Here is a 20689-nt window from a genome sequence, read left to right as displayed (position 1 = left end):
CAATCCTTCCCCAAAACTGGGAAATTTTTAGATCTCTTCCCAGACTGTATTATTTCTCCAAATAAATTCCCCAGTAATTTCACTTCTGAAATCTGGTAATCCTGTAATTCAGGTTTTACAATCCTAAATTCAAGTGCTTCATTCCTTTGTTACAGAGGATTTTGCACCATATAAGGACCAAAAAACAAAATAAACAAACAAACCCAAAAAACACACCACAAACCGAAAACAACAAAAAAACCACCAACCAAACAACATTAACCTCCAAAGCAATCCTCCATGTGATATTTTATATCTTAGCCCCCCTAAAGCATAGTGTGGACTTGAGACTTGATACAAGGATTGTGCTTGAAGCTACAGTTGCACCTTGGAGAGACAAAGAGGGCAGAAAACTCTCTGCTTCTTTAGTGCGGCTGCTGACTCTTTTCTTCCAAAAACTCCCCAGAGCCATTTCAGGAGTTGCTCACCTATATGTACTTAGTTCTCTGATCACTGGCCCAGAGCTATTTAGAGGTGAGCTGTGTTTCTCACACAGATCTCAAGTCAGCAGATAGGACTACTTGTCAGCTGAGTCATTTCTGCCAGCTTTGCATTAAGTACCATGGCTGGAGGGGATGTGTGGCAGAATTTAGGCCAAGTAGGAGGGCAATAACTCAGCATCACTCAACAGCAAACTCCCTGCCATCATGCCAAAAACACAGGCAAGAGTTTAAATAAGAGCATGTCATAGCTGCATGCAAGAGGTCCTGACTCTCCCCACAGCCTCAGAAGCAGGAGGATCTACACTGGCATGAGGGTAACCTGAGGTGGCACTCACACAACCTGATGAGATGCCCGACAGAGAGAAGACAAGAAAGCCAAACTACTCACAGAACCACACTGTACATCCAAAATTGCAGTTTGGATCATGTTAACTGCAAATTCTATGCAGAAAAAATTATGGAGGGAGGAAGAAGAAAGAATGAATATCAAGATAACGTGCATTAAAATAAACTGCACAGGACCGGAGAGCAGAAAAGGTGGATATTCAAGATACCATCTGGTCTCATTATCAAACACATTTCTTTTCCTCATTTGAATGTGTAACCAAACAATGGCTACAAAATCACTCCAGGGCAGCCCCAGGGTTTCTGTCTGCTCAGAGGCCCATGATCCTGATGCTGCAAAGGGGCAACACAAAGAAATCATGAAGTGTTCCCTGCAACAATCACCTTCATTTTCCTATCTGTCTGATTGCAATTGCTAAAAAATGAATAATTGCACCCCAGCCTCTGAAAAAATTACTAAACTACCCCTAAAGATACACCCCACCTGAAAATAATGCAATAGATATCTGAAGATCCTCTCCTCTCTGAAATTCAGATTCAGGATTTTGTTCAGGCACATTCCAGAGATACGGTGGAGTCCGTGATAAAGCAGCAATACCGGTTCTGCAAATATGCCTCCTCAAAGCTTGGGGGCAACTTGAGGTAAAAAAATCCAAGCTCATTTGAAAACTGCTGGGAGGTTACAAAGATTTCAAAACCATGCAAAATTCAGCATCAAGCAAAGCCAAGCTACCACCCAGCAAAGCAACCTTCAAAACATGTTGCAATTTCGAATGGCTTGTAGGTTGTGTTTGCATTGGACATCTTTCTAAGAGTCTCCAGCAAGAGAGGGGAACATCAGCACTGAAGATCGCAGGAAAGACAGACACCAGGAAAACATATGCACAAGGCAAGGTCCCTGCAGCCAAGTCCTGCCTGTAAATCTGGGCAGCTGACATTACAGATGTCTAGTTGACGTTACAGATGTCTTCCCGTTGCCCTGTTGCTAAGAATGGCTGTTCTGAGAAGACAGATTGAGACAGGTCAGTGAGTACACACAAAATACTGCTCAGACACCTAGAAATATACCAGGTCAACAAACTACATCAAGACATGGGGCTGAGTTACTGGTCCCCATTTAAGAGATCAAATTGGTGCCGTGTCAATAAACAAATAGTAAAGGAGATGGCAGAAATCCTTAGCCCTTTCCATCTCTTCCCTTTGCTGCTTTTTCTCTTCTGCCCCAATTCTGAGCCTTGGTACGAAGCCCCGAGGTTTCAAAGCAGCACAGCAGCAAGGATCGCTGGAGGGAATCAGTGGTGGGGTCAAATTGCTCTGGATACATGATTGCCTGTTCCAGGGAGGAGGGAGAAGGCAGGGTGAACGCAAGAGCTCTGTAGCAGCAATCAAAAACCCACAGCAGCCCCCAGGGCGTAAAAGGCTAAAAAGTTTCCTGATAACATAAGGCAGAGCCTAAAACAAACAATGTTGTGGTATTCCTGCCTGGCAGGCACAAATTCTCTCCCTCACCTCCAAGCTTCCAGAGCTCCCATCAAAACAATTACATTATAAAAACTGCTGAAACCAGAGCTTTTCAAGGAGGCCAGTCACGAAGTCACTGCACAAGGAAAAAGTAAGCAGGGAGTGTCGCAGAGGTGGGAACCCTTCTTCCTGTGGTGGCTGCATATTGGCGTGTATTAAACACAGACACAACAATAAGCAATAAATCACAGCCCAGGAGAAGTGCCAGGTGGAATGCACTGGAGGAAATTAAAATATCCTTCTTGATACTGTTCAGTATTGAAAGAAATACAAAGGAGGTCAAGTTGACTTATCACCTACATAGCCAGGATGCTAAGGGGAGAAAGGGTTTCAACATTTGCAGAGAAAAATTTGCAAACAAAACCAAACCTTAGCTTTAAATATAATAATAATAATATCACAATCATCCTTTCAAACAAATAAATAAATAGTGACCTTCCTTGGCTTTCCTATGTTTTCTTCTTTTTTCCTTCCTTTTTTCAAATGCACAGTCCCTCTTACAAGGGACCTGTAGGGTGAAGGATCCTCTGCAATGCACACAAATACACTAGCTGGCCAGCACCCAAATTCAGCAAATTCTGACCTCCCACATCTCATCCCACTATACCGTTAGGAGACCCTATCTCAGGTACTTTGGTATTGCCCAGAGACTGGCTTATATTGCCTAAAAGTATCATGAAACTAGTCAGTGGAGGCAAAATTTGAGTCTCCGTGCCCTAAAGAACTCGGCTGCTTTCCTATTTCACTGAAAAGTACCTCCAGAAAGTTTGTTTTGGAAAAAACCAGCATTGGTACACAAGCTTCCCAGTAATTTCAGCCGGGACTTAGTGCTATACGATGCACAAAACTGAGGCTGCTTTTGGTCACCAGCAGGCAAGAGAAGGTTTTCGTTTTGCTGAGATAAGCTTCTACAAGTAGGGGGCTGCTCTGCAGCCTCCAGGTTCTAAATATATTGCTCCTTCGAGGCCCCCCCACCCATCTGCTCTCCAGGCACTGCTTTTTCCCTGCTTGCTCCTTTTTAAGGCAATTCAGCAAACCTCCACCATTTGAGCTTTAACGGAAGTGTCATGCAAAGTATTCAGGCAGGCTGAAAATGGGACACCATCTATAAATTACCAGAAAGCTGAACTCAAGATTAGCAAAAGAAAGAAAAAGAAGAACTCATTTGTCTCGAAACTGGATCACATAAATGTATACACACATAAATATTCTCAAACTGAAACTCTCCAGGACAGCCCAAAGAGGACAGCTGTTATGTTCTACCTTTTAAAATCTCTGCTTTTAAGGGTTGAGGACAGGAGGGCATTTTCCAGCTGTGATTCTCTTTCTCTTACTAAACACTTTTGTGTCCATCTCTGTATCAGCAACTAAACCTTTACACATTAAACGCTTCTGTGTCAAGATTCAATAATGACCAAGTTATATTTTCTGAAAGGGATAATTAAGAGATTCAGTGAAAACAGAAAGTGCTGTCATTTTTATATTTAGACATGCATGAATTTAGTACAAGCTGATAAACTCTACTTGTTGAAAATAAAATTATGGTGACATTTTCTATATCAGTTTTTTTGGCAAGACAGGGACATATTGCAGTAGGCCATGGAAGAGGGAATCTGTTTAGAGGTTGCTAACAAAATCCTTCCTCTAGTCTAGCACGGAGGACATCAGTTTCACACAAAACTCTCATCAAGGAAAGCAAGGCAAAAGCATGAGAGGAGAAGGAGAACTATTTTCAAGAGACGTAAACAAGCAGTTGCCTGCTGCAGACCACACTACATGCTCAGTGAGGTTATTTAAGCATCTGTCTCAATCAATTGGTATCAGACTCTTTCACCTGCTTAAATGGAGGGGTGCCATTTGGATGCAAAAACCTTCTCCTCACACTTCTGGGTGGAAAACTGCTCTGGAGCCAGGGCTGACAATTAAAAAAAGGCATTTTTCCTACTCCCTTTAAAAGGTACAATCAAGGCACAGAATCTCTCCAGGTGTAAGAGGTGTCACACATAGTTGAGATGAGCTATTGATTTCCAAAAGCAATAACAAGCTGCCACACAGCCCAGCCCTGCCTCATCATATGTTTGAGAGGTGATCACTCAGATAAGAAAGAAAAGGCTGGCTGCAACCCAAATTCAGAAACCTTCAACCCTACTGCCAACAAGAACCACCAGCAAAACACATGGACTTAATAAAAGCAACACTGAAATATTGAGTTTTTTTTTAAAAAGAAATAAATATTGTAAGCGCTTCCTCGATAAACATACAATTAATTTCTGATGAGGACTAATTAATATTTACCAAAAAAACACTGCTTATCCTCATTGCTCCTGTCATGAATGTATGTCAGGAGATACACTTTAGCAGTGTCTTTTGTCTCTTAGAGATGAAAAAAAAAGCCTTCTGAACCGAATCAGACTGGAATATGTTTCCCTGGTGCTTTCCTTTTTAACCTGTAGTGGGATATATCAGAGCTGTAAATTTACTTACCCTTCTGTTCTGTACATGGAGCATCTCTCCAGAGGAATTTTTAGCACTCCATTATTTAAGCCCACAAAGAGCGACCTGTCGCTGTGCAGGATTTGGAGACTCTTGATTGCTTCCCGTTGTCCATCAGGGAGGATCTGCATTTCCTCTAAATAACAACTCCTTAGGCTCCTGTTAGTGGTAGAAAGGGCCTTCAAGATGGTGCCATACTCTAATAGAACAAGAAACAATGCACAAGTAAATCTTAGAGGCACTGACTTTATTTCATACCTGCCCAAAGAGTGAAATATTGATGTCATCTTTACAGAGCTGCTTTAAACTTAGTTCTGGGTCACCTGCTGCCCATGGTAGAGAGTGGGAGCTACATCATTACAATACTCAGCAGAAACCACCTGAGAATGCATTTTAATGGGAACTCAGAAGGATGTGAACCATCTGGAGAGTGAGCACCTGGCAATATTTCCCAGTGAAGCAGAGGAGTCTGGTCCCATTACCTGTGAGTTACATAGCAAGGTGACCTAAGATTGCTGGGATCACTTCTGGTGCCTTGAGTCTGTATTTCTATTGGTTTATGGAGCAGATCGGTGTGGTTTGATGCCATGACAAATGACAACAGATGCAGCAGCCCTGCTGGAAATCCCTGAGGCCTCTGTAATGACTGCATGGGTCATGGACCTAATTGATCCTCTTCCTGGCAGAAGCAATCCTGCCAGCTTGACAAGGGAATGAGAACTGCATACTCAGAAACATACATGTTTGTGTTCACAGTGCTCTTAACTAAGCAATTTAAGGATCTGCTAAACTGTGGGAGGTTAATGCTGGGGAAAAGGGGACAACCACAGCATTTTTCATTAAAACCCCCAAGAGGTCTGTCGACCCTGATTGTTCCTGAAGCTTAATCTCTCTGTCCTGATAACTTCTGCATTGGTGCCAAACCTTAGCAATTTTCAGTGGTGAGGTTGGCTGCCATGTGAAGTTTCTCTTTCACTTAGGAGGGCCTTATGTGTGGAACAAGACTGAAATCCAAGTCTAGGCTTGGTTTGTCTCAGGACTGGCTTTGTGTTCAGGGCTGCCTCTGGGCAGGGCTGTCTCTACTGAAGCATTTCACTGGTTTAAATGTTTCCAGCAGACCTTCCTCATCAGTCACCACTAGCCAGGGCCAGAAAGCAAACGCAAATAAGGAGGTAAGGTAATGGCAGTGGACCTTTCTACACTAATGATATGAAGCAGAAACTATTTCATCTTTCTCCTGGGCTTTGTAGCTTGGACTCCTCACTTTATATATCAGGATAGCAAAATGGCAGAACCATGTTGTATTTCCATTTAAGTACAGTCTTCTCATCATAATCAATGTCTGTGGAGGCTTCCACAGTGAGAGTGTTGCTAGAACACATCCAAGATGATCACTTTGAAATAAGTGGTGGTAAAAGTTAGATAAATTATGACATAGTCCTGAAGGTCCATTCTCCTGAACATCAGAATGAGGCAATGACTCTGCATTCAGATGTGAGATTAAACTAACACTTATGGAGGCAATCCATCTTATTCTAAAGTCAAAGCTTCTGCAATAGAGGATAACAACATTATACCCATGAGGCTGGCCATATGCTCTGATTAATCAAACTATTTAATTTAACCTCTATCATTAGTATGAATATGGGCTAAGACAACCATTTATAACACTTTGTCCTTCTTCAGCATCTTTCATTTATCCAAGATATCTGTGCTTTTCAGAAGAGGAAATGTGTCCTGCTAATTAGAGGATAGCAGTTGAAATCAAGAGACTAAATCATATACTTAATTCTACCACTGGCTCGCTATGATACCACAAAAAAGCACTTGCTTCAGCTTCCCTATCTGCACTACACTGCAGTGCATGCCCATTCCCAAAAACACTGGCAGTCATACACCAGTAGGTACGTGGAAGTACAGAGAAAGACATAATTAAAACCCTGGGCAAGCTTGGAGGCTAAGCATTATTATTGCTTACTCAAGAGATGAGAATGTCATAGCACAGAAAAGCAACTTACAGGTGTGAAACCACAGAGCATTCCAGTGACCTCTCCTCTTTCCCCACTGTTATGTATTAGCCTGAGTAGTTAAAACATGTTTTTATAAGACGGAGAGAAATGTTGTTTTTAAACACAATGTAGATTTATGGTCTGATCACTTGGGACTGTGCCTCCATCCTGCTTTTAATTTACTCAGGCAAACTAACTTCCATGCAGTTTTGTGCCAAAATCATACTGAATGACAAGTCTGTAAGGACATCACGACTGGGCTCCCAGGGCCGCTAGGTCTACAGGCAAGTGGAGGGAACTGTCTCAAGCCCTGATACCCTTACCTGTTCCAATATACATCACGTGGTAGAGAGTATCCTTCCCCTGAACAATATCAACCACCAGTTTGGAAAATCGAATGCTGTCCTGAGTCACGTACGGATCTACAGTCACCGGCTGCACGACATCATTCATCAGGAACAGGCGCTGTGCATCCTGCAGGACTCTCTCCGTCAGGTTCTCATTAGGGCTGTCATCATTCAGCGTCCCACACTAAATATGGAAGATTGAACTTCAGCAAATGCATTTTCTCCCCACTCCAATATGGAAACTCATGTCCTGTAGATTTCCTGGGGAGATGGGTCTGTGTAAGGGTCACAGGATCAGGCCCATAGCCTGATCATAGGTCCTTAGCCTAGATTTGGCCTTTAACCCACTCTTTAAAAATGTTTCTCCCAGCTTGTCCGCTGACCAGCAATGTGGAGTTTCATTCCCTTGTGATACCCTCAGGCAGCATACCAGAAGGGCAAAAGGTATTAGCAAACCAGGGAGAAAAAGAAAGAATTAAAACTAGCTGTAGAAAGATTTAAAGCTAGCAGTGGGGAGAAAGTTTTTGTGGTGATAAATCCTTGAAGCATTTCAAATAATCTTCAGACTCTACCTGGCATCTCAATCTGTACAACGAACAAAAAATGGAGTTTAAAAAACCTGAAAATGTATTTGTTTTGCATCAAAGAACCAAACTTGCCACACTGCTTTTCTTCGATCCCTTTTGAACAGACCCCCCCACTTCCATCTGATTCAAGGCAAGTTATCCACTACCGCCTCCCTCCCTGCATACAGCTCTTCTGTCCTCACAGAAAGCCGTGTCCACCCATCCTCCAGCACCAAGGAGCGCACTGAAATAGGACTCAATTCCTTCTCCAACCAGAATAGAGGGGAAGAAGAGAGCTCATCTTGTGTCTTTCAAACACCAGATAAGTCCTGCCTGGTGGATCATGCATTTTAAGGCCTGAGTTTCTATCTTAAAATCTCTAGAATTCAGCATTTTCAAAAGCCAGTGCAAGTTTCATGTCAGTAGCCAGGGCTGAATCTCACTCTTTCCCACAATGTCATGCATGGTGGGCAGAAAATTTATTACTCCAAAAGGCAGCTGGGTGACTGGTTATTTATCTTGCCCAAGACCATGGGAGTCCGTGGTACAACCAGAAATCCTGCCAACTCCCATACTCAGTACATGATTAACTTCGTTTCTCACTAACTGAGTAACTAACACCTGAGTAATTTCACTAGAAGAAGATCCCACAAATTTATTTTTCTTCATTTTGGGTCCAGATGTTTGGGCTTTCCTTGGAAGTCACAATACTGAGAATTAAGATGTTGATTTACAGCACTCCAGCTACAGTGTAAAAATTTCCCATGTCCATACTCTTGATGTGCATCACAGCAACTCTTTGCAGTACAGCTGCCTTTCCCAAGTGCACCACACAGACCTTCTCTTACTATGTGCTAAAATGAGTTGTGAGGAATATAGCACACATTTACACAATAAATACGGATCTCAATGTCTGATGTACTAAGCCCTACAATATTTTGGAGGTTGTGTAAACTAGGAGAACAGAATTATACTAATTCTCACCACCTATGAACGTGGTCACTTTTTAATCAACTTGAGCATCTTCCTAAGTAGCCAAACTAAAGAAACATCAGTACGTTTTTGATGTGTCCTCAGGTAGGTTTTAATGCTTTTTTCTACTGCAAGAGTCTTTTTTTAGTTCATGACTCATCCCACATTCTAAAGAGTTTTTAGATCTCTCTCTTCTGCTGTATCCTATACTCCTTCTGGTTCTCACTACTGTCTTGCTTTGGATGCTTTTCTCCCCACTCACTTTCCTTTCTAGAGTACCACCTAAAAGGAGTCCTAGTGGCAGGAATGTCATTGTTGGTTTTGTTTTCTGTTCTCAACAAGTCACAGATAATCCTTTTGGTCTACTGGCAGATCATGTGCTGACACAGCATCCCCCTAGTTTGGTTTTATTTTGTTTTGTTCTAATTTCCTGATTATCTGCACTGTCCTGATCCTCTGTATCCTTCAGTATTTCTCCTTCCTTTCCACAAGAAAAAAAGTTCTGGCATGCTTCCTTCATCTTCCTTGGCTAACACTGAGGCAAAAAACTAATTTAATTTTTTTTGCAATATCTACCTCTTCTGTCACTAAATTACCCTTGTCATCTCCTAAAGGTCCCTCACTGACCTCTTGTTCCTTCTGTACTTGAAAAACATCTTAATCTCTTCTTGCAATCTTCCTTTTGTCTGCCACATACCTCCTTTTCCTTTCCTTATTTTCCTCTGACCCTTTTCTTTCATCTTGCTGCTGCAATCTTTACACTCCACATTTTATCTGATACTTCTTACTACATGGAAATGCTTTCCAAAGTCCTTTTTTATTCCTTCTGGGTTATGTGAGGGACAGAAAGTCCTTGATTCTCAGCTAGCCTTAATATTCCCTTTAAACTAAAAAACAAAACAACAACAACAACAACAACAAACCCCACACAAGACCAAACAAACATACAACACAAACAACAAAAAAGCCTTGCCATGTTTGGCATGGCTTGGCCTTCAGAAAAATTTTGCTTCTTGGTTTTTGAGTGCATCAAGATGAGAGGGTGATCAAGAGTCCAAAACTGTCCCACCTTTTAAGTGCAGAAGCCCTCAGTCAGGTGCCATGAGGGAATTCAGGGGCAGAAATTAGGTTCCTCAGCAGGAAGAAAAGCCTGTCCCTGCCTGCAGCAGAGACATGCCTCCCATCTGCTCTTGCTGTGATTTCAGGTGACTGCAGACTTCCTTTTGGAAGGTCCCTGACATCACCAGCTTGAAGGCAGATGGCACTTGCAGGCAGCCACAGCACCTTTGCCATAGTAAAGGAAAGCCAGATTCTTACAATCGGGATGAAAGGATTTACCATGGGGAAGCAAGGACAGGAATACAAGTTCATCCTCCCTAGGATTCCTCAGATGTAAAGGGACTGAGCTGTAAAATGGGCTCATGCTTCAGAAGACTGAAGTTTGCTGGGGCTGTCACACACATACTCTGCACTGCACTGACTGGATCTGGGCATAAAGCAACTGAAACTGTCTTATAATTTTAAATTTGCTTAAACTGACAATCCCGAAAAGTTGCTAATTCATAAAATCAAGTATTTTTAAGCTGAGAAGGAACCTCTGTAACAATCCTCATGTGTCCTCCTCCACCAGTTACTGTGGCAACACGTCCATGACTTCTGGCTGAGCTACCATGTCTTAGAAAGTCATCCATCTTCCACTGAAGCACTGGTAGCCTAAGGGGCCCTGTCAAGTGATGGAGAATTCATCACATCCTTCCAGAGTCACAGTGGTTAATTACATTTCTTGTTTAAAAAATATAGGTTGTCTCCATTCTAGTTTGACTTTGTCCAGCTTCAGCTTTCAATCCTTCCCAGCTCTGGTGGAGACATGTCTCTGTGTCCCCTTGTGAGAATCACGTTCTCAGAGTACACGTCTCAGTGACAAGTGTAACAGTGATTTAAATTATTCATTACTGTAAAAAATCAGAACATTCTTATCGGTTAAACCATTAAAATTTTGCCACGAATCCTGTGGTCTCAATAACGCGGCAAGGAGTTCCACAGACTAAAACACTCCTAAATATGGAGAAATACAATTTATCTGCACTGTGGGTCCACCTGGAAAAATTAGCCCTACACAAATCAACCCAACGGAGTGACAGAATGTAAAAGGGACTGCAGTAAATTGAAGGGCAACAGCAGTACCTGGAAATTAGGGATGGGGTTTAACGTTGGCAGCCAGGCTGATCTTGGGTTTTCTTGGTAACGGAAAGGGCCATTAAATGCCTGAGTAATGGCACTCAGATTGAAGGCACACACTGCTGAGGCAGCTATGCTGTTTCTGGAAAAGGGGAGAAAAAAAATCAATTTAATCATTAGAACATTGACATTTTCATCATAACAGACATCAAACTCCACTCAAATAAAATACATGTAAATTGCTAGGTAGATGTACAGTGATGCCAATCTCTCAGAGAGTAAAAATAAATAAATAAGCTGTAAAATGCAGATGACTTGCGTGACAATTTTGAGAATGAATTTTAAGTTTGGTTTTAAAATGTCAGTGATTTAAGGGCCATGGGAGCAGTTTTGACAAGAAAGGTGAATACAGTTTAATTTGCATGGATTATTTGTGTTTGGTTTTATTTTTATTTTTTTAACAACCCATCTATCTTTATTGATTACAAACAACCTGATTTTTAATCTCTTGGTGTTTCTCAAGGTGAAATGCTGTTTTTACAGGTTCCTGAAATCTTCAGCTATAAAATATATCACATAATATTATACATATATATATGCAGAGGAAGGGAAAGGGTGACAGTGAAAACCAGGCTGGTTGTGACAGCAGCTCAGCACACATAAAGGTCTTGCTAACTCATGAAAGCCTCTGTTTCCAATGACCACAGTTCACTTCTTTGTTTTCCCAGCTGGGAAGAGCATCTGTCTAAGGCAGACTGTTCACCACGCACACACCAGCCAGGGGAGGCACAGCTAGGCAAATGCTGATGTAGGAAGGACTCTTTGGAAGGAAATTTGTTTTAGGGATGCTCTGCTGCCCAATTAGACTGGCACACAGATCTGCTGGCCTTTGCTGTTCCATTTCAGTCCTGGAGGACCAGTTTCTGCAAGGTCCTCAGCCAGCTCAGTGCCTTTACCTCAAGAGGCACTTCCTAGATGGTGACGGCACCTCAGTGAAATCAGTCCAAAGAAGGACATTTGATAAATGGTAACCTGAAATTCAAACCTGCTGCCAGTTCATCCCTTCCCCTCTGCCTTTTTTTTTTTAAGGAAAACTACAAGGTTAAGAGAAAAGATATCAGAATAAAACTAAAAATAGAGCTAGCATAAGAGACTGACTCGTCACGGTGCCTCTTAAATAACCCAAGTCCTGCTGTATGTATCTTTCTGCTAATTAAAGCAATTTGAATTCTCTGAAAAGAACACATTTATTTTTACTAAGCCAATAATTACACTCTCTTGCACACAAAAAAGCCTTTCTCCTCAATCCCAGGCTGGAAAGCTGAGAAACAGATTCTTTTACAGCATTCTTTTACTGCTTTCTTCCAAGTAGTACAACATCAGGAAGAACTTCCTGCTTTGCCTTCCCATTCTCTGCTCTGCCCCTGCCCCTTCCATCCCCAGAGTGATGGAGTAGCTCACTTTGGACATGTCAAAGCAACTCCAAGCAAACCTTTCTCCACTTTTGTCTGAACACTGCTGACGCAAAGCTCGCAGATGGCAGCTCTTAAGACAAAGCTAATGATGGATGGCAAGTAAATGCCTTGAGGCAAACACAGAAAAAAAATGAGAAAGAAAGTAAAAAAGGAAAAGAAAGAATAAAATTCCACTAATCTAACAAAAATACATAGGAAAATACCCCAGATATTTTTAGGGCCTTCCTAAGGACTCCATAGTTTAGCCCTTTCCCTTTGGCTGGGAAGGACAAAGGAAAGAGGTTTTCCATTAAATCTGTGGCCCATTTTCCTTTTCATCTGTGGCCTGGCGTATTTCCCATCCCTCCTTATGAAAAGTTTGATCCCAGTCTGAGGCCAGTGACACCAACTGGTGCAGCTAGCCTCTGTGTTTTCCTGGTGTGAAGTGAACCTCCTTTATTCCCATATCCTACCTCCTATGATTAACTAGCTGGTTTAGAGAATGGGTTAAGTTCAAGCAGGTTTTAACGTTGTCCCTATTACCTCCCAGAAAAATTTTAATAAAAACATCTTAAATATTTCATCAGCAGCTTCCCCCAAAAGCTCTCTTTCCCACTGATTCAGCTGGGTATAACATAACATGAAGCAATAAATCTATGCGTGGGTGTTACCAAACCCACTAATTCCCCTTTGTTAGAAGATGACCTTAAATTCATTAATTATGAACCTTCCAAAATAAAAAATACCTGTAAACAAAAAATAACATAGTTTTGTGATGCATTGGTATTTATTGTAAAGAAACTCAGACTGTTGCATACATTAACCCTCTTTGGTATGCAGAGCTCATGCAGCATGATCTAAGTCCCAGTGGAAGTTAAAAGAATAATTACCATTATTTCTCTAGTTGGATGACAAATTGGAATATTTTCTGTTTGAACTCTCAAAAGAACACCATGTTGTAGACCCGAAATGCTATTTGATCTAACTTTAGCTATTATCAATAACTAATTTCTTCAATTACAGAAATGTTACATCTTATATTGTGTCCAGAAGATACAAGATACAGGAGAGGATGTACATCCCTCATGTATGAAGAGTGACTTAAGCGTACTCACAGGAGACAGATAATACTTATCACGTCTCATGTTAAACCTGGGTGACAGACTCAGAAGAAATGAACTGTTTCAACCAGAGCTAGTCTATGTCTCCCCCCTTATAGTCCAAAAACATCACCATTTTGACAAATAAAATACAGTTATTAGTAATTTTCTCATTTCCAACTTTTGTTCTTGGCTGGATGAATGAACAAGTGGATAGATAAAACATTATCACTATAGGCACAGAAGTCCTCTCAAATTGCAAAAAAAAAAAAAAAGAAAGGTCCACTCAAGTGCCCAAAGCAGTAGGCAGGCTTCCTTTTAATGTTCAGGATGTTTGGCTAACGTCCTCTAAATGTTTTTAGAGAATGACTCATGTGCCTTTCAGTTGGAGAACAGATCTTCCCCAGTGTCCACAGTGAAGGTGCAGTGCTCAATCATGTTCATTTTTTCCAGTTGCTTCTTCATTGGCTCACTTTTGACTGACGTTGGCAATGGTGTTTTTTTTTTTGTTGGAGCAGAAACAAAACATGAAGATGGATAAGGGTGGCCAAACACCTCCCTATTTCCCGGAATTTACGGAGTGGGAATAACATTTGGGATCTGTTGACTCACAGTGAAACTCCCAACAGTGTTTTAGCTCAAGAAGTTGGGGCTGATGCTTTGTGACTTCAAGGGCTGAAGTTCAAGCCCAGTCACCCCAGCAGGTGACACATTAAAACAGGAAGGCTTGTGCTTCAGCAGGGTTTCACTTCTTTACTGTGGGCTTCTTGGGAACAGGCCCTTATTCACATTGCACAGTACACCACTGCACACAAAACCCCCAAAGAAGTTTGCTACCCACCATGAGGAAGGTACTTGGAGCATTTGCTGTGAGGAGTAACCACTCAGATTTTCATTCTCTAGTTTACACATCAGGCTAACACCCCCCTGGAGAACATGTATTATTGAAACTCAATACCAGGCAGACTGGTTATAGCTCGAAACTTATCATCCTAGCCTTGGGCGTCAGAGAAAAAGTTATTTGAGTTTTCCCGACTTAAAAATATACATTATGAGTTTTTTAATATATTTTTTAATTAACTCCTCTCCTCTTTCTGCTTTCACAGCTACACTAAATCATTCCAATTACAAGTTTTTTCAATATCAAGCCAAGAAGAGGTGATTATGAAGTATCAGAAATCATGCCTTCCTCTCAGAGTTTCAACGCTGCTTTTGATTTGTGGACCTGAAACAGTCTGTAGCAGAGGCTAAGCACCCCTTGGAAATGTCAAATGCCTTGTGGCCTGCATGACCTTGTTATTACAGTGTTGTTCAACAGCAATATACGTTGATTTCAGTCTAGGTCGTTGTGATCCCATCTGCCTCATTCTTCTCCTTCCAGTCCTTCATTCCCAAGCGTATGGACCAGTCATGGTTCAATATTTGCACAGTTGTGTCAGATTGTCCAGGCACTTAGCCTGGTTGAAAATCACTTATACTTTTCTGTTGGATCATTTTCAGATCATCCCCCTGAACTACACAAGTTGCATTGTCACTACAAAAAGTCAGTAGTCTGTTCACTGCCCAGGTTTATGTCAAATTAAGTTACGCTAGAACTGCACAGTCACCTTTTATGGACTCCAGGAATCTATAAACCATGGATTAAAAACATAGTCCTGAAGGCTATGTTGCTGTGACGGATATCACAGATCTATCCCTTCCTGTTAACCAAAGGATCTTTCTAAAATTATTGCTCAGACTGTCTAAGAAATCAATATATTGTCAGCCTCAGACTGCTGGGTATAGAAGAAGAGCAGTAAAACCAGTACAGCTTACACATTAGTAGTGAAGACACCATAGATCAGATCTTGCTCAGGAAGGTAGAAGGTGCTTTGCAATTCATTGTAATAGAAAGGGATTTCTCCAGCACGGGAGCAGTTCAGTCTGGCCTTCATGAAGGTTGTCCATGTGTCCTCCAGCAAAAATCTCCCTCCAATATCATTTTTGCAAACCCTTGCCACACGAGAATACACTGTTTTCCCACAGTCATGTTCCACTGCATTCTCACGGAAGAAGAAGTAGGTGAACAAACCAATGTCATAGGCAGCAATAAAGTTAGGCTCTGAAAAACAAACATTTGAAGAGATTTATACAGGTTAGAAATCAATCAGTGCTCACTGACTTGCTCACTGCATTGCGCTGCCAGCTCCCTTTATGCAGGCTGTCAAGGCTGGGACCACAAGGAGTTGGAGTTAGCAGAGGACATAAAATAAGTAGATAGGAATAATGATATATTGGTATATAACTTTAGTACCTTTTTTCAGATCTTGGAAAGACCCCATAGTTTCCCCACTTTACTGGCAAAGCTACTACTGATTTCAGAGAAAGTAGAGTTCAACACTTTGCATATGCATGACTATTCTCTGTACCTATACTCATTTTACAACATAAAGTCTTCCCATTGGGCTCCTTCACCTATTCGCTTCTGAAGTGCACCTTATGATGTGTTAAATATGCTGCATGCATCCGCCCAATTCCCCAGGCTGCTGCACTGAAACATTCAACCTACTCTCCCAGTACAGTCACATCTGGCTTTTATCATGAAACCTTTCCAGTTTCTAGGCACAAAAGATTATCTTATGTCCATAAAACAAACCCATGACACAGACTGGCAGCAGTGAAACAAGCTCTCCTTAGTGCATTTTTTCCTAGAATTATTGTTATTATTTTCACAAGAATTGAAAATAACCTGGAATTGGTCTAGTAGGGAATATTTTAATTGGGTATTTAACAAGGCTTTAAAGTGTATAGTCTTTTATCCTAACAGTTTCTTTGGCAAAGGGAAAAGGTTGGTCAATGAATAATATTTGACCAAACAGAGAAAAAAACCCATGTTGGTTTTATAGGGTGCTTTTACAGTGTTCTTTTCTGAGTAATGCTCAAAGGAAGAAGAAAAAAGGGAAGAACAGAATTCCTTTAATGCTGCAGCCCAGGAGTGAAAGAACAGAGTTGTGGTTGAGGGAGAGGCAGGCTGCTGCTCCTGCACAGCAGGTTTGGGAGGCAGATGATGGTACAGAAGGAAGGGCACTGCAAAACATCTCTCATCAAACTTTCTCCTTCAAATAAATCGTGAACCTTAAAGGGACTGTTGTGATCACCAATCTGACCTTCTGTCTAACATGAACGAGAGAATTTCACCCTGTAATTCCACCACTGGATCCTGTAACTAACAGGTGAATTAGACCACATCTTTTGAAGGAGATCTGATCTTACTGGACAATGTCACATGGCTTTACATCCATCACTTTCCTCAGTGACTTGTTCAAATGACTAAAGACTGACCCAGCTGCAACCTGTACTTCTTTTCCCATTTGACATTATCTGGTTTCAGCTTCCAATCACAGGTGCTTGTCATGACTTGTCTGCTAGATTAAAGAACTTTATCCTGTCCAAAATCTTCTCTTGATGTAAGTACTTCCATATCATGAACAAAACACCTTTTATCTCCTTTTCAGAAAGATAAATAAATTGAGCTCCTTAAGTCTCTCACTGTGAGGCAGGCTTTCCAAGCATCAAATCACTGCAAGGCTCTTCTCTGAATCACCTTCAAGCTTTCTGTTTCTTGTTGAAAAGTGGCCAGAACAGGATGAAATTACTCCAATGTCACCAATGCTGCACCAGGTTATAAATCCAAGAGTCACATTAGTTTCTCCAGTCACATACTAGAACCTCAGTCACTGTCTTTCTTAAACTCCCCTCTTACCATGTGGATTCCTTCTGAATCTTGCATTCATGTGCAGACAAGAGGAACCTACTTCTAATGAGTGTATATGAGCTGTGATGCTTCTTGGTCCTAATTCACAGTCTTGCCTGATGACATCCTTTTCCTAAATTTCCGGGTCTCCATACTGGCTTCAGTATGCCTGCAGAAGTCTTAGTTCAGTCTCTTTAAGCTCCAGACAGTGCACAGTCCCACTGCTCTTATCTTTAATTGAAAGGTCCTGAAATCTAATAGAAAGATTCTGACTATACTGTCAATTTACCTGGGTAAAAGGAGAGAGGGGGAATATTGGGATCTCCATCACTACACTCTGCTCAGACAAGAAGTGCTTTGCCCCAGTCAGAACTGCGTGGACTCAGTGCAGGGATTACTGGTTGAAATTCTATAGCTTGCTTCATGCAGGGTATTATCACACTGGGGTAAGAGCTGCTTTTAATAACTATAAATCCACATCAGCATGAATTCACATGGAACATAATGTGCTGTGAAATTTCTCATTTTTGGACTGATCTTGCACTGAAACCAACCATGTTCAGCTGAGTCAGTGGAAGTAGAGAGTGCTTATCATTCTGCAGAACTGGGTCAACAATACGATGCTTTAAGTTGGTTTTTATCTTCAGATCTTTGAGTGGTTTTCTTGTTAAAATGATATATTTGGTCATCTCACAAGACAGAGACCCATATATATGTTAAGTAACCTGTAAGACCCACTTTCTGTATTCTAAATCAACTTCTCCGAAATACTTTCGGGCTCTTTTTAAATGTCTTCCAAGCTGCATTGATTATTGCACTGGAAGCCCTTCCCCATCATACCTCTGGATCTCAATATGAAAAGAGAGGGAAAGATTTACAAGCCTGTCAAGTTGACTTTAGTACATCTTTTGCTCAGATGTGACCCACATGACTTTACCATTGAGCCATTTGGAGTTGTATTGTGCTGTCCTAAGTGGGGGAACATTTCCAAGGCTGCGGTAAATAGCAGGATCCCGTCCAGAAAAATCAATCACAGTTGCAGCATACAGTTCTCCTCGTGATGTAATCACAGCTGTCGAGTTATGCCGAGGGTCATATGGGCACCGAGCCACTCCATTAATTCTGTCAATGATTTTGCTGAGATTTCCTACCTGTATTTAAAAGAAAAGAGAACTTAAAGAGCATCTGGTTTTCTTACTGACATAGAGAATTTAGTTTGCCCATGAGTATCTACAAGCAGAACTCTGATTTTAAAAAAACAGGTAACTGTGAGAATGTAATGTCAGTAATGACTATAAATTGATCTTTACATCCGTCATTTGCCAATATAAGAAGTTGTGTCTGAGCCTCACTGATTCTATTGCTTTGTACGAAGGGTAAATCCACTGCCAATAAAGCCCCAACGTGCTCGGTGTAATCAGGTGCTCCTGGTGCTAGCACAGGTTTCTAATCTTCCATAGACACCCCCTGAATACATACTGCCATTAAAAACCAAAAAAATAAACATTGCCCTGGGCCTGCTCCTGCCTCTGTTGCAGCCAAAGGGAGTTTTGTCATTTATTTTAAAGTAACTTCTAAGTATTCAGCTCAGACAGGTAAGCTTGTCTATATTCCCCATTTTCAGCACCATACTCAAGGTTTATGTGAGCAACACTTTGTCCAGGTCCAACTTACCCATAAAACAAGCTTTTAGTTCCCCAACTGCAGATATACTCATTGCCCCAAAGCAGCCCAAAGCGACCCAAAGAAGAAAACCAAAATAATTTCAGGTCAGCTACATTTAGAACATATTCTCTGTAGCCATGATGCCCTGCCAAAATACTGGACTTCCCCAGCGCATACATCCAGCCCTTTCCATTACTGTAAAAGAAGCAAACCAGACCTGTCGACTGGAACACACTGGTGAAAAGGCGTTGGTACCACAGGTAAAAACCTTCTTGCCATAAACAATCAGCACTCGGACATAGTTCTGGCACTCTTCCTATAGGGACACAAGACAAAGACAAAGGATTTTTGAAAATTTTATTACGTTATAAAAATACCTGTGTTGCAGCTGGAATACACCTTCCTCAGCTCTAACTTGGGCTGAGGTTTGTTGCATCAAGCAGTGCACAGCTGTAGGGAGCTAGTGGTCTAAGTGAGCAAGCCCTATTTGCTGGTTATCTCTCTAACCATAGCCCTGCACAGTCCCTGGATAGGATGTTATCCATCAGGTTGACTCTGAGTCTCATAACTACACAAATGGCTCTTTCTGTGCTCTGCTTAGATTGGAAGAGAAATTCTCCCTCTTTCCATGATACTTCTGACCTATTTTCCCAGCAATGCTGCAGCTTTGAAAACATTACCCAGACACAGACTCCAGTGAAGGACAGCGGGTCTGTCTGCACTATAATTCAAACCAATGCCAGCAGGAAAACAGCAGGAACTTCTCTTTAATAGACCAGGCTGGTCAGAATCTCAATCTCATGCTTGAACAGGCTGTGATTTCCTGCCTCCCAGAGGATTGTGTGCTCAGGATTTTCCATGGTGGGAGTTTCTCTGTAAGGCCAGGCCAGTGAGAAATAGCAAATTCTCTCTTCTCAGTTGCATGACCACTTGCTGGTACAAATAGGCAGCTCCCTCCACATGCCAGTCTCCAAAGGTGCAGGGCTCCTGTTGTCCCATGCTGGGGTAGGGGTGGCAGCACAAGGCTGCAGTTGTCATTTTTTTCAGAAAATCACCTTCATGTTGTTAGAAAGAGCCATGGTCTCTTTTCCTCCTCACAGTCTCACATCCAGAGACCTGTGGACTGCAGATCAGGCTAACTGAGAATCTCCTGGAGTTAAGTAGCAGAGGAGAAAGAGGCCACATAAAGTGGGAACTTTCTAACAGTACACACAGGGAAAGGGAGGTGTGAGACTAGCGTGCAACTCCCACAGGCAGAGCAAGAGGGTCGAGAGCCACCTACCCCAAGGTTCATCCAAAGAGCCTTGACAACAGATGTTGTCAGTGAGCCTGACACAGCAGTGAACCTGGCACAGCCTGCCTGCCCCGGCCTCTGGGGCCACCTCAGAGGAAAGGATATGAGGAATAGCTAATGAATGCACCCACCTGGCTCCAAGTGAAGAAAGTCTATTATGTTGTAGAATAAACAGAAAAGGAAACTTAAAAAATAACAAACTCAGCTGGGTTATCCTGGCTGCTTTGCTTTCCTCCGTCCAATAGATCATCATTTGCCACTAAGCTGAGCCTACAGTTGCAGACACCACTTCTCCTTCTGTAAGGAGTGTTCACTTTGCAAGCTTCCCTGTCTCACAGCGCTCCACACTGCTGATCATTTCCCTGAAGACTTCATTTGCAAGTTTCAGCTGTGTAAAAACATCCCCTGGAAAGGAAGGGGCTTGCTTAGCTGTATTACATGCTATCTTCTTTCATTTGCTCTATGGAAATCTACTTGTTGAAGGATTCAGTGCAGACATCCACCAGCGTTAGCCACAGACAAGTGACTGC

The 20689-nt window shown here is 41.8% G+C and overlaps 1 protein-coding gene across 3 annotated transcripts in view; it reads right to left on the bottom strand.

Moving 5' to 3' along the window:
* SEMA5B (semaphorin 5B) overlaps nt 1-20689 on the bottom strand; it is a 192285-nt gene that overhangs the window by 50255 nt on the left and 121341 nt on the right. For all 3 annotated transcript variants that reach the window (XM_008922938.3, XM_029959871.1, XM_018072672.2), the window contains 6 exons: nt 19083-19181; nt 18138-18351; nt 15283-15568; nt 10920-11055; nt 7174-7381; nt 4833-5040 (listed from right to left, as the gene is read on the bottom strand). In XM_008922938.3, the coding sequence (XP_008921186.1) occupies nt 4833-5040; nt 7174-7381; nt 10920-11055; nt 15283-15568; nt 18138-18351; nt 19083-19181 (1151 nt within the window). The remainder of the gene's footprint in view (nt 1-4832; nt 5041-7173; nt 7382-10919; nt 11056-15282; nt 15569-18137; nt 18352-19082; nt 19182-20689) is intronic.

Source organism: Manacus vitellinus, unplaced genomic scaffold, assembly GCF_001715985.3.
Source record: "Manacus vitellinus isolate BGI_N305 unplaced genomic scaffold, ASM171598v3 scaffold_22_pilon, whole genome shotgun sequence".
NCBI lineage: Eukaryota > Metazoa > Chordata > Aves > Passeriformes > Pipridae > Manacus > Manacus vitellinus.
The sequence above is the reverse complement of the archived record's forward strand: the minus strand, read 5'-3'. Positions and strand labels throughout refer to the sequence as shown.